Here is a 16,927-nt window from a genome sequence, read left to right as displayed (position 1 = left end):
ACTGCACCCATGTGTCCAGTTCACACAGATATGGGAAGTGGTAAAATTACCACTTTCCCTTCTTCTTGCCAGTTCACCCACATTGTCTGTGTTTAACCAATTAGTTTTTGTAACTTCATTATTAGCTACAAAATTTAAATGAATTTAATTTGTGAATTTAATTGTGCACGGTGTCTTTTAAGTAGGTGGACTCATTGTCTTTATATCTGTTCAAATTCTCCCATGTTTGACCTATCAATGAAACACATCCTAGGTTAATTAGGATTGTTTCATTTTTTACTTTTAGAGCATGCTTTTCTAACCTTCATTATTATAATTGTGTATGACAGTATCCATAATTCTAAAGTCAAAATCAACGAAATCAGAAATGTTTTATTCATGTCTTCTCTATTTCCTCCCTGTCTGCTGTTTTGAATTTTCCCCATACTTTGAAATATACAAGCTTTCATTAGTTAACTGTGTAGCATGGGCTGGCCACCAACATGTGACTCTGCATCACTGCTTCTCCTTGAATGCTGGGATTACACACCTATACCATCATGCTCAACTAACTGTATACTCTGATGAATAGGCAAAAATGTATACTCTCATGTAACTACTCCAGTGAAGTCATCCAACAATTCTGTACATTAATTATATATATATATATATTATATATATATATATATATATAATATATCCATTATACACATCTTAGGGCCAAGCTGCCCTCTATGGAGAGCTACTGAACCACTTTCTGGAGTTGTAATTGTTCTTTCTACATTCCATACTTCTGATGTATCTGTGCATTTTCTGTTATCCTTACCTTTTTGTCCAGCATGATGTTTTGATTATTGCTTTTATTTTTATTCATACAATTTTATAAGGCAAACAGCTTTATAAAATCATAAGAGACTCCAGTAAACTGCACACATTCATGGTGTGCAGATTGGAAATATTTCAAGAAGAGTTAACATAGCCAACTTGAGACTACTATTCTTAGAAAGGTCAGTGTTCAAGGTTGGATTTCTGAGCATTTCCTTCATCCTCTGCTAAAAATAGCTCGCTGTGCCTAAACTGTGCAAAGAGTGTGTGTGGTTCATGTTGGGCACCTGCCTTCCTGGTGGAGTCTGGAATCTCTGTGAACTCCTGGGTACCCAGTCTCTGAGCTTCTGAGATAGGTAACATTTCACATGCATTGATTGCTACCACGTACTGCTGGGGGATTGTGTCCTGAGTGACTCTACTGGGGAAATTCCTAGCTAGACTCTTGTGCCTGATTCCTCTGGACATTAGTGCAAACCACATGCTGAGCTGTGTAGGTCCTTTCAGTGAGTCTTGTACTTAGAAGGGACCTTGAGGTAAAATTCACACCAAAAAAGTATGTGCATTTATGTATTGCTTCTACTACTCAAGTTCATTGAACAGGTTTTCCATAGTGTCTAATCTGTTGTTAACGGCATCTAATTTATTCTGGGCATGATATCACACACCTTTGACCCCAACACCTGGGAGGTAGGCAGACTTCTGAGTTAGAGGCCAGCCTGGTCTTCAGAGTGAGTTCCAGGACAGCCAGGTCTACACAGAGAAACCCTGACTCTAAAAATCAAAACTAAAAATGAAGAAACAAATTTTAGAAACTGTTTCTATATCATTCCATTTGTTTCTGTTTGTTCTTTCTCTTCAATATGCTCATGCACTCACTTGCCTCCTATATTTTCAATAACTAATAACTGTATTAAAGTCTTTGCTATTTCATGTAGTCATTTCTGTGATTGTATTTTACTGATTTTTCTTTTTATTAAGAGTCATGATTTTGTTGTTGTTGTTTTTGTTCTGGGAGCTTTGCTATATGTCATATGTATTTTGCCCATTAAATACTCTTGTTACAGCTCTTCCAAAGTTTAGATTTTCTGATAAGCAATTAGTTACTTTTGGAAAGCTTTATTTATGGGTGAACTTTCTGGTTTTTAAGCTAACCTAAAATGCCCTTTAGAATGATCTGTTTTCACTTCTAAGTTGTGGTATTTGGGGATCTCTTTCAAATGTCCCGTGTATTCTATGAGGTCTCTACCCTGGCTAAGGGAGCGTGGGGTGGAGCACTAGTTATCCCTGGATTTGTGTTAGGTGTGGGATTTGTTCATTTTAGGCCTCCCTGATATTTACGCTATGCCTAGAAGTGGTTCTTGCCTGAATTGAAGCTTTTTATCCTATAACATGTGCTGAGGAGCTTTCACCAGAAGACTTAAAGAGACCTTTACACACACCCCTGACATTCTTCTCTGCTTCCTTCCCTCAGACTCTAACTGCCTCAGCCTCTAGGAATGCTAGTATTTCTGTGCTCATCTAAGGACTACTGGCCTCAGTTTATCATATGGCTACCTAGAAATTCCCTCTCATCAGAAGGTTCTTCTCTTTCATTCTCCCCTTTGCCCTTGTCCTTCACTGCTGATAGTGCAATATTTAAAATATTTTAAAAAACACAAAATGATGGGATGAATATAATCAAAATACATGGTGGCAAAAATATTTTAAAAGAACAATATGCTGCCATATTCTTAAGGGAGTGAAATGCTGCACTTTGGTTTCTCACTATTCATTTTTTTAAAAAGGATCTAAAATTTTTTTCAGTGTAAATAACTAGAAACACCAAGGATGGGGGATCTCTCTCTCTCTCTCTCTCTCTCTCTCTCTCTCTCTCTCTCTCTCTCTCTCTCACTCTCTCTCTCTGTGTGTGTGTGTGTGTGTGCACACGTGCACACTCACGTGTGTGTGCACTCATGTGCATACACGAGTGTATGTATGTGTACAGTTCATGTTTATATGTGTGCTTCTCTGTATCCATGTGCATATGCAAGTGTATGTGCCATATGTCAACTCTGAGTGGTCCTCCTCAATCTCCCTCCATCTTATTTTTTGAGACAGGATCTCTCCTTATTCCTGATACTCATCAATTTGGCTAGGATGGCCAGCCAATAAGCTTCAGGGATCCACCAGTATTTGTCCTCTCCTGGCTCCCAGGGCTGGGAATTCCGGTGCACACTGTGTGCATTGCTTTTTTAATTGCTGGTGGTGGAAGAGAGGCTTCCAACTCAGGTTCTGATGCTTGTATATGTCCCCAACTCTTGAGATAAATTTTTACAAGTGAGATTTCTATGTCAAGCATAAATGCATATGTAATTTTACTAGGTATTAAAAGTGTCTCTTTACATTTTTTTTTTTTAGTTGCATGTTTTGTGAATCAAGTTCTTGCTATGTAGCCCAGGCTGGCTTCAAATGTGATCTTTTTAGTCTTCTAAGTGCAGGAATTACAGGCATATATACCAATACACTCATTATCTTCATTATTTTTCCATTCCATCAGAAATGAGTGTCTATTTTCTTAGATCCAGTCTCAAAATGTGTGCTGTAAACTTCAGGAATTTTGCCAACACAGTTAGTGAAAGTTGTTACATTAATATAATTTTTAATTTGTACTTATGAATACAGTGGAACTCTTTCTATATAGGTAAGAGTCACCTGTATTCCCATGATCATGAATTGTATATGGCTTTATGTTTTTTTCTACGGGAAGGATGTAGGCAGAAGTTTCTGTCACAAAGCAGCTCCCAAATAAATACACTGAGGCTTATGTTAATTATAAACACCCTGCTGATAGCTTAGGCTTGTTACTAGCTAACTCTTACATTTAAAACTAACCCATAGTTCTTATCTATCCTCTGCCATGTGGCTCATGGCTTGTTACAACATTTCCTACATGCCCTGCTTCCTCTAACTCTGCCCTTCTTCCTCCCAGAATTCTCAGTTTGGCTCTCCTGCCTAACCTTATTCTGTTCAGCTATTTGCCAGCCAGCTTGTTTATTAAGCTAATCATAGCAACATATATTCACATAGTGTAAAGGAATATACCACACTTAATTAATGAGATGTACCTACTACTCTAGCAGAGGGCCAATTCAGTCCTGAGTACCTACATCAGGCAGCTCACAACAGTCTGTAACTCCAGCTCCAGGAATCTGGCACTTGCTCTCTGAGGCCACCTGCATTCTTACACACACACATCCACAGGCAGACACAAGTGAAATACATCTTAAAAAAGAAAGTTTTATCTTTGTCCTATTTTTAGAAACTCAAATATCAGTCTCAGTTGTGATATCAGTCTCAGATAACATTTTATTTGTCTACTTTACACTACATTTGCCATGGAAAGATTTTGTTATCAAGTTTATGATTTTTTCCTTTTAGATTTTTGAATACCAATCTTGGACTTATTTCCATTCCTATGTTGTAAAATAGTTGCCCTTATATGTATTAAGTATTCACTTAGTTCCATTACTAATAGGTAAGGAAGCTTATTTGGTGTTATGGTGTGGGGAATGAATTCAGTTCTGTCTTTGTGTTGATCTTGGGTAGCTTGTCTCCTATGTACTCATCGAAACATGGGAGACTTGAGAAGCATTTGCTTAGCAGGCTGGCAATGTGTGCTTAGTACTTATAAACTGGAAGTGACCATGCCATTCAGGAGAAAATACACTTAGTGACTACTTCCTAAGAACTTGAGTGGCAGACTAGTCTCCCAGACTTCCACGGATGGGGAGTACAGGGAAGTCACAAGAAGGTAAATGTTATTTGGAAACTAGCAAAAAACGCTGTAAGAATTAGGATTGCTGTAGTCTGAATTTGTTGCCCACTCCCTCCCTGCCTCCCCAGGTTCCCCTATGCAAAAAACACCAAGTAAGGTTTTGGGGAGCTTGGCATGCAATTTTCATTTTTCTTCTTTTATAATTTGACTTACTAACCTCGAGTTATGAAGTCAAAATCCTTTATCTCTTGCAGCTTGCTCTGGCTTTCCTAACACGACTTAACAGCATCCTGGAAGAGTTCTCTGGGAATTTAGACATCTGGTTTTGCTTCCCAAAATAAGTGGGAGCTTTTTGATTGCGCTCAAACAATCGACCCATTTCTTTTGTGTGTGATTCATTTTTTTTTAAAGGAAATAAATCAACTTCTCTCTTTCAACTCTCGATGGTAATTTTCTCACGCATCTTCTATGTTAAACATCTGGCATTTGTAGGGGAGGGGATTTTAAGATGATAAACGAGAATATGAAGTCATTCAGCACTGGAGCTAATCAATTACTCATTAACGATAACAACGTAAGCCACTGGAAATTTTACAACGAAAAGCACCAGCGGCTGCCACGATAAATTTAGCCGATCACTTCTAAATTTAGTGCCCCTGTCACTTATAAACCACTTTCCACTTGAGGCCTGGGCTCTAGGGCGCTAGTTGGGATCCTCCAGGCTCTAGGCACGCGGGTCACCCCCTGTGCTTCCAGCGCCACACGCGGTCCGAGTGCGAGCGGCCCACATTTGGACCCGTGTGAGGCGCAGTGGCTGAGCCCTGCTCTGCCACCGCCTGGCGGGCTGACCCAGACAGTACAGGCTAGAGACACTTGTTAGCGCCTTCCCGCAGGGGTGCGCGCCCGGGGCTTTTCAACCCCCTTTGCAGGTTCTCTGAGGTCCGGGAGCAGTGTGCTCGGTCCAGGCTGCAGCTTCCCAGCAGCGCCCTCCTCAGGGGCGGGCCCTGGCTCTCGGTGCTGTAACGAGTGGGCGGCCGGAGGCGGGTGGCCGAGGCGACGAGCGGCTGCAAGGAGCTGCGAGACCGACGCTGGGACTCGGAGGGCGCGGCGATCCGGTGAAAGAGGAGGGGAAGGAAGGAGGAGGCGCCCGAGGAGTCGATGCAGGGGAGCTACAGCCGAGCAAAGAGGCGGGTCCTTTGGGGTGCGGCCACCAGGGTTCCGGGACGCGGCCCGGGGCAGCCCGCCCACCGCGCGTAAGGTGTTCTCCAGGTAGCGCGGCACCCAGAGGGCGCCCTCGCCCGGCCCGCGCTCCGCAGGCGACAACGCGCGGCTCCCCGAGAGCGGCGCCCTTGAGCCGCAGCGGCCGCGCAGGTTGGCCGCAGACTGGTCTGCCCGCCAAGAGGAGGAAGCTCTGTCCTTTCCCGCTCGCCGCGGCTGGCGTCCCCACCCCGTGGACTCTCCACCCTGCAGCGGGCAAGCGGCGTGGCCACGGAGGCGCCGAGGAGGGGCGAGCCGCCTCCGGGCAGCGGCGTGGCCCCGGGGGACAGAGCGCCCGAGCGGAGGCGGCGGCGCGGCGGCGAAGGCGCGGCGCGCGATGGCAGCTGCCTAGCCCGGCGTGCGCGCAGCAGCCCGGAGCTGTGGCTGGCCAGACGGTGCGTCTGGGCTGGGGACCCCGGCGTCGCTGCCGCGGCAGCCCGGCAGGCAGAGATGGGCACCGAAGCCGGCGAGGGCATCACTTTCTCCGTGCCGCCGTTCGCTTCCGCGGGCTTCTGCACCATCCCGGAGGGCGGCAGCTGCCGGAGGGGAGGAGGAGCAGCGACGGCGGCGGAGGGTGAGCCGAGCCAGCTGCCTCTGCCGCCGCCGCCACCTCCGGGCAGTTTCTGGAACGTGGAAAGCGCGGCCGCTCCTGGCACCGGTTGCCCTGCTGCCACCCCCGGGAGCAGCGCCACCCGAGGCCGGGGCAACTCTGGCAGCGGGGGCGGCCGGAGGACCACCGTGGCATATGTGATCAACGAGGCAAGCCAGGGGCAGCTGGTGGTGGCCGAGAGCGAGGCCCTGCAGAGCCTGCGGGAGGCGTGCGAGGCGGTGGGCGCCACCCTGGAGACCCTGCATTTCGGGAAACTGGACTTCGGGGAAACCGCCGTGCTGGACCGTTTCTACAACGCAGGTGAGTGGCAGCTTCCTCGCCGTGGCCGCCGCCGTGCTTCCCCTGACCGTCATCGTGGAGAATGTTTTGTTTTGTTTTTTTCATGGGCGGGAAGCAAGCTTCCTATTTACATCACGCTCCTTGGGAGCAACCTGAGAGGTTGCAGGACCGTCCTGGCGCCCGCCGCTCCTAACAGAGAGTGTGTGCTGGTGCAAAAGCCTGTATTTGTGCGGGAGATTTTGCTGATTTATGCGGCGGAGCCCCTGGGTCCAAGTCCAAGCCTTGAAGAACACTCTTTCAGTATTGCGAGATAATTGTTTCAATCAGTTCTTCAGTCAGTGTATAGTTAGTTCGGTTTTCCTTTTACACACACCTGTGGCCCTCCAAGGTGATGTTCTGTTCTCAGTGCAGTCTTAGGAGTATGGAACGCCTTATGCCAAGCAGTCATCTGCGTGCAGAGAGTATGTGTGTGAGTTTTCAAAGCATGGCCTGACCTTGCTCTACTCATTTCACCTTCAAGTTTTGGTGGCTTGAACGGTCAAATCACTACACCCTAGAGTAAAAAACTACTGTGGACTACACCAGATGTATGTGATCTTTGTTAGAATCCTGCCCAAAGAACCAGTTTAAAAAATAAACTACCCCAGATACTAATGGTGGGTTTTTGGGAAGGGTTTATAATTTAACATCTTTTAAAGAGTTCCTGTGCTATTTAAATGACAGAATCGTTTGGCCATTAAAGAGATTGCTAGCATAATCTATGAGAAGGGATGTCTCCCTTTTTAGCCTACTTCAGATTTCAGAGTGTTTTCATGACTGAAGCAACTGGCTGCCTCTTAGCAAGTGTCAGGGATGGCCAAGTGCTACTAAAATTCAATGAAATCAAGTAAATGGACGTGCTAATTTTTATAGTCATGGCTGTGGGAAACCTGGCTGCCTGTCTTCAAAGTCAGTAAGCTTCTTACATTTGTGATCGCAGGTTTTATATTTCAATCTAATTCTCTTACAGCCTCCCTTCCAAGCACCTGAAGTAGGCTTATGTCTGCTTTGGAATTCAGCCAAAGCTGAATATTTTAAGAACAAGAAGAACTTCATGTTAAGGAAGCCAGACTAAATAAACTGGGACTTTCTGGTTTGGGTATTTTTTAAACAGTCTTGTCTTCATAACTGAACATGAATGTAATATATTATAGCTTGGCTCTCGGGGTGGCTAGCTATAAAAATTACATAAACATAACTTTTCTAAAAATTATAGCGCTCTTATTTTTGGATTATAATTTGGAAGAAGCTTCAAAGAACCAAATGATATGAGAGGAAAAAAGCCAAATAAAAACTTGAGCTTATTTTTATTGCAATGATAGAGTGGGCATATTTTTCCTAGGAGTCCGGAAAAAAAATTCTTCAACCCTCAGCTAATATGAAGGAAACTTTCCTAACAAGGCTTTCCTCTGTTAGTCTCCAAATACCATCATTGCGGAAGGGAGGAAGGTTAGAAGAGTGCAGACACTGAACTCTATCTCACTTAGTCCTGTGCCCCAGCCTGGGAAAAGAATATTCCTTCCTTACTAGGTATACTAATCAATCCATCACTAATCCTAGGACTCATAGGCAGTGACTGGTCAGTGCACAGTGCTGACCATAAAGTTCATGGGGACCTCTGGCTGCCTTTATATAGGGCACCGTTGCTATTAGAATCAAAGGAAGTGCTCTGTTTGGGGATCCTGGGATCAGGAGTTGACAAAGGTCTTCAGAGACATTAGGTGCAGTGAGGAACAGTGAAATGGATGTGCTCTGGAGACTCCCTTGTTGGTGGCCAGCAACCAAAACCCACTGTTTCTTTCAACTTAGCCAGGCCTGTCTCGTCTCTGCCCAGCTAGAAATTATCTTTGTTTGTTAACTGTTTTGTTTTTCGAGAGAGGGTTTCTCTGTGTGGCCCTGGCTGTTCTAGAACTCGCTCGGTAGACCAGGCTGGCCTTGAACTCAGAGATCTGCCTGCCTGTGCCTCCCTAGTGCTGGGATTAAAAGTGTGTGCCACTGCCACCAGGCTGCTAGAAGATATTTTATTCGGCATGAAGCTGTGATGGAATAATGAGGATCGTGCCAGTTTTGTCCCTACCCTTTGTCTTTCTAAACTGAAGACTTTTTGGGCTTTGATAGTAGTCAAAACTTAGGTTTTCCCCTGATGTCTAAGAGAGTACTTAACTCTCCTTCTATATGCTCTGGCCAACTGTTTGTGGTTGGTGTTTTGTTTTCTGTCAGAGGCCAGATAGTAAATATTTGAGACTCTGCAGTCTTTCAAGTTTCTCTCACAGGTATGCAACTTTGCCATAAAAAGTCTCTAAAGAAATGATTGTGTCATTGAGGTTAGCCTGAGCTATACAGTGATTAAAAGACTAACCTGAGCTACACAATTTCAAAAATCAAAACCAAATGAAGCAAGCAAAGACAGTATGGCTGTGGATGATAAAAGTGTGCTAATTGACAGCTTTAGCTTGCAGGCTGGCTAAGCATGGAAACTGCAGGTCTCTGAGTCAGGGCCTTTTCTCTATACCTCTACCTTCATCTGTAGATTGGATCCTTATGATAACATTGCAAGGGCATGGCCCCTCCAGGTGGGCTAAGTGTTTATCCAGTTCTGCTTTGGATTATATACTTGTGAGAGAGGCTTTTTGTGCCTCCCAGTAGAGTTTCTTTATTTGCAAAGTTCACCAGGGCAGAAGGGAGAGAATTGAGTCAGATATCTAAGATCCCCCTGAATTCTGTGTATCTGTGAAAGCAAGAAAACGTGAATATTTGAACAGGAGCTTAGGGGTCTGGATTCTGGTCCTGTTTCTTCTGTAATTTTAAGTGAGTCATTTAAACTTTTAGGAGAGTAGATGGTTGGAATGACCTATTCTGTTCTTTAAAATTTCAATATTATTACTTCCGATGACTCACTGTACTTCATAGAGATTTGTAACTGCTTGTTTATGGCCTGTCCTTGGTCCTGAGGAGATCAGAGACAGTGGGAGGGTGGAGCCTATGATGGGGCTGTCACAGTCACAGAGCTTGTGTGAGGGTCACTCAGAAGCCACAGATTCTCAGCACTCAAAGGTAAGGTAGGTGGGTCGAATGGTACCTTTCTTATTTCCTTTTGGTTTGAGACAGGGTTTCTCTATGTAGCCCCATCTGTCCTGGAACTCCCATTGTAGACCAAGCTGGCCTCGAACTCAGAGATCCTCCTGCCTCTGCCTCCTGAGTGCTGGGATTAGAGGTGTGCCCCACCACTTCCAAGTCAAAGGATAGCTTTTTAAAGAACATGGCACCTGAAGTCAGGTGGGAGAATAAGCAAGGACGGCCCAACCTGGGTCTTATTTTGTTGTTGTGATTTCATCTCCTATGCTGGAAATCCTGCCTTGTGCATGATGGACAGGAGCTCTGAGACTGAGCTGCAGAAGCCCAGAGCCTGGGTCTCAGCATTTGGAAAGAAACGATGGATCTCAAGTAGTTCAGCTTAGTAAATTAATAATGGAATAAAGAGAGCTGGTATTGTTAGAATTTTCCTTGTTTTGTGTACTGATATCTGTTTAAAGAATACATTGGAATTAAACTTTCACTGGATTCTGGGTTTTATTGGTATTTATTCCGGTTTGTTTCTGGACTATGTTTGTTGTTCTCTTACTCTATATAGCTGACTCATGCTTAGTTAGTGTGGTTTTGAAAATCATTCATGCGTCTTAAAGATAGTTATGGCTTTATATATGAGAGTCTTGCTCAGAGACGGTAGACACCAAACCAAACCACATGTGCTTAAAGAACCTTGCATTGTAGGCAGTAAAATTCTGCAAAGGCTACAGGTGTCAGTGATAAAAGGTGTTGCCTTTGTGGACAGACCATAAGTGCTCAGATTTTGAACTTACTATGCAATGGAGAATGACCTTGAACTTCCCCATCTTCTAGCTTGAGTGCTGGGTTTATAGTCACCCATTTATGCAGCACAGGGGATCGAACCCAGGACTTTGTGCAAACTAGGCAAGCACTCTATTAACTGAGCAACATTTTCAACTCTTAAAAATACTTCATGGGCACTAGTTCTTTGTGTGTTGCTGGAATGGCCTTCACTGTCTCCTTATTTTGCTTATGAAAATACAGAACTATAAAGACGTGCTACGTGTTCATTCAGGTTAAATGATTTAAGATTGCTTCACACCTTTCCTTGGCATCAGTATAAGAGGTGGCAGATTCCGGAATCCGGCTTTGCTAGCTCAAGCATGTGGAACCCATTCACTACTCTAAACATTCAGGAAATGATGTTTCTGGTCCCTTACCCTGGGGTTTTGATATACTTTTCTGAGTCTTAGACCAGTGACTTTTGCTCTGATGCATCTCATCCATTGGTAGGAGGAACATCAACTTGGATAAGGGCAGGGGCTGAGAGAGGATGCAGGAAAAGAAGGGTGTTCAGTGAAAGAGGAGATACCAGCAAGATGTAGGAATACATTCACCTCTTTCAGCTTTCTTCCTCTCCTAACCTACTTAGGGCCTTCAGCTCCCTGCTGATGTAAGACTTGGGACCTTGATTGGCTCTAAGCCACCTATCTTCCTCTTGGTGGGCACTAGATTAGAAGATCTGCCCACTTCCCCCTTCCTTGCCATGAGCCATTTATTGCATCTGCCCGGGGCCTTCCTCTTAGCCTGACTCACTGAAGATTGCAATCTCCTGCTTGGTGTTTCACACTGTGGCAATAGTGGGGAGCCGGAAGGAAGCATGTGCTAGTTGAAATTTTAGGCACTTAGCTTTTCTATTTTCATCCACATTGTGTTTTCAGTGGAATCGAGTTTGCGCTAAAAGTGACCCTTACACTATTTTGCCAGAGTGGCTTCTGACCTTTCCAGGCTTTGCCTCATTTTCCTCCGGCTCACCTTCTTAGGACTTCCAGGTTTGTTTGGTAAAATAAAACACTGCCTTTGGACCCCTCTATCTTAGACTGATTTCTTGAAAGTCTTGCTGCTGACTTCTGCATTTCTGCTTTCAAGGCCAGCCCAGGTTTTGCAAGCATTGTCATTCACTTGGAGAGAGAGGATGAAGTGTGTATTCCTAAAGAACTAGTAGTTCCCATGAACCAGCTTAAAAAAAAAAAATTCAAGAGAACTGAAATGTACTTGCCAACACTATTTTTCTGACTAAGGATGTTGTAACAGAAAGAAAGAGAAAAAAACAGACAAACAACTTAATATAATGTTCTTAAAAAGGAAAGCTATTTTTATACTAAAAATATTAGGTCTTAAGGGACTGGGGAGATTGCTCAGTGTGTAAAGTACGCGTTTCACAAGCCTAAGGACCCGAGTTCAGATCTTTGGAATACAGTGAAAGCCGAGTATGACAAAGGGAGTCTGTAATCCTAACGCTGGAGACAAGAGGATAGCAGGGACCTGCTGGCTAGCCAGTCTCCCTAAAATGGTGTGTTCCAGATTCAGTGAGGGACCCTCTTCTTAAAACACAAGGACACAAAGTGGAGAGCAATAAAGGAAGATTCCTGATGTTGACCTCTGACCTCTGCATGTATAAGCACAGGTAAGCACACACACACAGACACACACATGTACATACAACACAAGCATACATACAAGCACACACACACTTAAAAATTTTAATTGCACACTCACCCAAATTAGGTAGGGACTGGGGAGTATAACTCAATGCTAGAATACTTGGCTCGCATTTGCAAGAACCTGAGTTTAGTCTCCAGCACTCCAAACAGCAATACCAGCAACCACAACAATGAGGACAACAGTAACAAGAAAACTCTTTTAAGTGTGGGGCCTAAGCACTTAAATCTTAGCAATCTTAGCACTTGGGAAGTAGAAGCAGGGGGGTTAGGAGTAAAAGGTTATCCTCAGTTATGGGCAACTTTGAAATCAGCCTGGACTACATATGACCCCGGGATATAACCTCAGAATAAAGGATAGGTCTTTGCATACAGTACAAGTATGGAAAAGCTCAGCATTATTCATTATTCACCCATGATGCTATGGGTAAGTGAAAACTTTATTTTGTCAATCAACATAGCAGTTAGTGTTTGCAAACTCTGTCCTGAACTGCCCCACAACCTCTTTGTACTTTTCAGTCATTCTAGTTCTCTACAGAGATAAGCCTCAGTGCAATTTTCCAAAGAGGAAACAATGGTAAATTCATTGAAACCAAGCAACCTACCTATCCACATCTGGCTAGTTATAATTGAAAAACAAAGAAAAAAAGAATAGTTAGTCCCTGTGGTCACCCACACATGCTTTCTTCTTGTACTGGCATGCCATTGGGTCAGCTGTTGCTGCCACATCTAAACCCAGAGCACAGTGTTGCCGCTCGGTTTCTTGGCTAACTGGCTTATTGAAATGAAGTACCATTTTCCTAAATGAATTATAATAGAAACTTTGCAGGAAAAGAAGTGTGTGTGTATGTGTGCACATGCATCTAAAAAGAAAAGTTCTCAGTATAAAAAAATAGATTCCTTTTTAGAGCTCCCATTTCTTACCCAAAATAGCCAACTACAGATAGTCACGACTGGCCTTGCTTCCTGTTCCTATGATTGTGGTTTCTTTCCTCAACTTGGCTGGCTTGGCCTGCTTGAGACATTGTCAGCTGATAGCCTGAGCTCATTCCCTCTCTAGGTGAGACCTACGGATAATGCATAGCACTGTCTTGTCTCACCAGTGCTCTTGGCTAGTGCCAGTTTCTTGGGAGTTCACCACTACAGGTCAGTTCCTTTGTGGTAGCCACAGGGACTATCCCCTGCTTCCTGTTTCAGAGGCCTGGTTTGTGCACTGTTTAGTTCCCGTTTGGGGCTCAGTTGGTTCATAGTTTCTTTGAGGTGTAGTGGGAGATTCCTAAGCATAAAGTCCAATGAATGTGCAGGACTTTCCACAACAGGGGACCGACTCTGTGCTTTCTTAGAGCTTCTTCCAGCCCATCTCCTCGAAACCCAGCCCAGGTCAGTACCACCACAGGTGACTGCCTTTTTGGTCAGGGACTCCAAGCCTCTCTCCCCTCCCCTCCTTCCCTCACCCCTTCATTTTTATATTAAATTTATTTATTTATTTATTTATTTATTTAGGTTTTTCGAGGCAGGCTTTCTCTGTGCAGCTTTGGAGCCTATCCTGGCACTCGCTGTGGAGACCAGGCTGGCCTCGAACTCACAGAGATCTTCCTGCCTCTGCCTCCCAAGTGCTGGGATTAAAGGCATGCGCCACCTATGCCTGGCTTATATTAATTTTTTTAAAAAAAGCATAAAAACACATGCTACACTGTGGTGATTGTCTTAGGGGAGACAAGAGGGAAGAGACAGAGACAGAGACAGAGACAGAGAGACAGAGAGAAATGTGAAGTGTCTCTGGCATAGCAGGGCAGGGCCCTGTGACTTAGTGCTAACCAAGACACAGGGTGTCAGAGCACATTCCTTCCAAACAAACCTATTCTCTTACAGTAGGTAATCAACAATGAGGAAGACAACTGCCCATGGTATATGATTCACTCATTCAGGAAGTTGTATTCCTTCACTCCTTCACGTGGGGAGTCTGCAAATGCCCATGGCCAGACAGTGCTTTCTAGCACCCTTAGCCTCTTTCATTCATACCTGTGAACTTCTTGCTCAACAGACACATGGGCCCTAGTAAGTATCAGGGAATGCCTGTCCATCTGTTAAGTGACTACAAATTATATGAAACCAAGTATTTCCTAAGCTAGAAAACTCTTCCTCATTTAAAAATCTTGATTACACTGGGACCTGGGAGATGACTCGGTTGGTAAGTGCCTTCTGTGCAAGCATAAGGACCTGGGCTCAGATCTCCTGAACCCACATAAAGGAAGGAAGAAAGCGGGGGGGGGGGAGGTGGAAGGGAGAAAGAGAGAAAGGAAAGGTGTGATGGCTGATTCCTGTAACTCCAGTGCCAGAGGGTGACTTTGTGGGAGAAGATAGACAGATCCCGTAAGCACATTGCCAGCCAGTCTAGCCAAATCAGTGAAATTCAGGTTCTGTGAGAGACCCTATTTCAAAACACAAAGATAGAGTGATGGAAGGAAGACACCCAGTGTTAACCTTGGACCTCCACATGTATATCTGCACGTGCACCCTCCCCCACATGAATGTATGCACTAACAAGTGCATACCACACACACACACACACACACACACACACACACAGACACAGACACACTTTAAAAAATCTTGATTATCTTAATTTGTTATGTAAAACTTATCTAAGACTGGAGAGAGAGTGCAGGGATTAAGAACACTGGTTGCTCAGCTTGGTTGTTTTTTGAGAAGGGTCTTACTTTGTTGCCCTTCGAGCACTGGCATCTTCCTGTCCCAGCTCAGTGTTGGGATTATCACTGTGCACCATTACACACAGCTCACGTGCCTCTTGGTGTCACATTCAAGCTTTCTAATATGTTTATTGTGAAAAGTATAGTTCACAGCTAGGAGAAGCAGGACCAGACTGTCATTCCTGCTTTCAGTGGCCACTGCTTTCCCCTCCTCATTGGCATTTCTGTGTGTGTCTTGGTCACATTGGTACGTAGGTGATTTCACATGGCCAGGTCAGACCAATTTGACCATTTTCTTAGCTGAATAGAAGAGATAGACATGGCAATGTATTGTTTGCATTTTAAAGATACATGTCTTGGGGCCGGGCGGTGGTGATGCACACCTTTAATCCTAGACAGAAGTAGGTGGATCTCTGTGAGTTTGAGGCCAGCCTGGTCTACAGAGCGAGTTCCAGGATAGGCTCCAAAGCTACAGGAAAACCCTGTCTCGAAAAACCAAAAAAAAAAAAAAAAAAAAAGATACATGTTTTGGCCAGATTTAATCAAGTAATTGATTAGGAGTCAAATCTTCCCACCTTTTTAATAATCCTTGTTGTTTCCCCACTGTATCACTTGATATATGTGCAGTGTGCCAAGATACTCACTGCAGGTATCTTCTGCAGTGACCAACATTGAAAACACTGGGTCTCATATCTTAGTCCATAGTGGTCACAGCATCACTGTCAGAATGAACTGGGGCAATGACACTTCATTCTGGTCAGTGACTTCTTACCAGTTTGATGACACCAACTGACATTTATCTATCAATACCATCATCAAAAGAGATAGGAGCCTAGGCCAAACGCTGGTTTACCAGTTGCTTGCACTCAGGCTTTTTTTCCAGGTGAATCTTGAGCCAGATTCTGAGTATGAGAGTCAGAGGGATCATAGAAAAGATAGAGCAAAGAAGCTGTTTTGTGGAATGATGTAAGAGACGGGCTCTGATCATAACCTGTTCCTGCTTTCCTGAGTAGATCCATTTCTGAGTCTGACTGGCTTATCCCTAATATGATAACCATGCCCAGCAGTTCAGTTATGATGGTTTTATTAGCTGGCAGAGGCAGCAGATACACTGGAGAGCTTTGAAATAGAAGGTATAAGTCTTTGGGAGTAAAAAGGATTTATAATATGTGACTGTTTCCATGGGAACAACTGATGCTAAGGAAGTCAAGAATTCCCTATATTCCACATTCCTCCCTACCCAGCTCACTAGAAATAACAATAACAGCAAAAAACAACCTTAGGGGCTGGAGGTGTATCTCAGTGGTAGAGTCTCCATCTATCATTGCAGGGGCCTTGGGATTAATTCCAGCACCACTAAAATAAATAAACAATTTTAAAATGTAACTTGTAAACTATTTCAACAGGAACAAAGAGTACTAGGAAGGTGCAACAGACATTCAGACATTAACTCAGAGTCTGCCCAAAGACCACAGCTGTTAAACACATGCATGGATCTGGGTCATTTCTCTTCTCTTTGGAGTCATTGTGTAGGAAACTGAAAGCCCCTGCTCCATTAGTTTCCCTTCCTGGGAAAACTCTTTCTTCATGGGAAGTCCTACTTTATTCTATTGTGAACAGTGGTTTTGAAATAGATAAAACCACAACCACACACATATTTCAATTAACTATTTAACTCTGTTTCATTGCACATGTGACAGGGTTCATAAAGGATAATTCTGTAGAGTTGGTTCTCTCCTTCCCTCTATCTACAGGATCCAAGGATTGAAATGTACAGCTAAGCCATCACACTGGCCCTTTGCCTCATTTTTGTATGCATAAATCATAACTTAGCCGTGGCTCAGCATCAACAGTGTCTCCAATCTGTATTTGCCTTTTATTATCTAAATGGAATTTTATTTGTTTACTATTCTCATTCTGG

At 44.0% G+C, this 16,927-nt stretch overlaps 1 protein-coding gene across 3 annotated transcripts in view; it reads left to right on the top strand.

Moving 5' to 3' along the window:
* The first annotated feature begins 5,928 nt into the window (after positions 1–5,928).
* The window catches only part of Map3k5 (mitogen-activated protein kinase kinase kinase 5), a 198,847-nt gene continuing 187,848 nt past the window's right edge, over positions 5,929–16,927 (top strand). The window contains exon 1 of one of the 3 annotated variants that reach the window (XM_027401935.2): positions 5,929–6,728. In XM_027401935.2, the coding sequence (XP_027257736.1) occupies positions 6,269–6,728 (460 nt within the window). In that variant the 5' untranslated portion in view covers positions 5,929–6,268. Of the gene's footprint in view, positions 6,729–9,685; positions 9,801–16,927 lie in introns of those variants that run through there. The other 2 variants (XM_035440373.1, XM_027401936.2) reach the window with 2 other exon arrangements.

This window comes from Cricetulus griseus, chromosome 2 (assembly GCF_003668045.3).
Source record: "Cricetulus griseus strain 17A/GY chromosome 2, alternate assembly CriGri-PICRH-1.0, whole genome shotgun sequence".
NCBI classification, from domain to species: Eukaryota; Metazoa; Chordata; class Mammalia; order Rodentia; family Cricetidae; genus Cricetulus; species Cricetulus griseus.
Note: the sequence above shows the minus strand (reverse complement) of the source record. Positions and strands in the feature narration are given on the sequence as shown.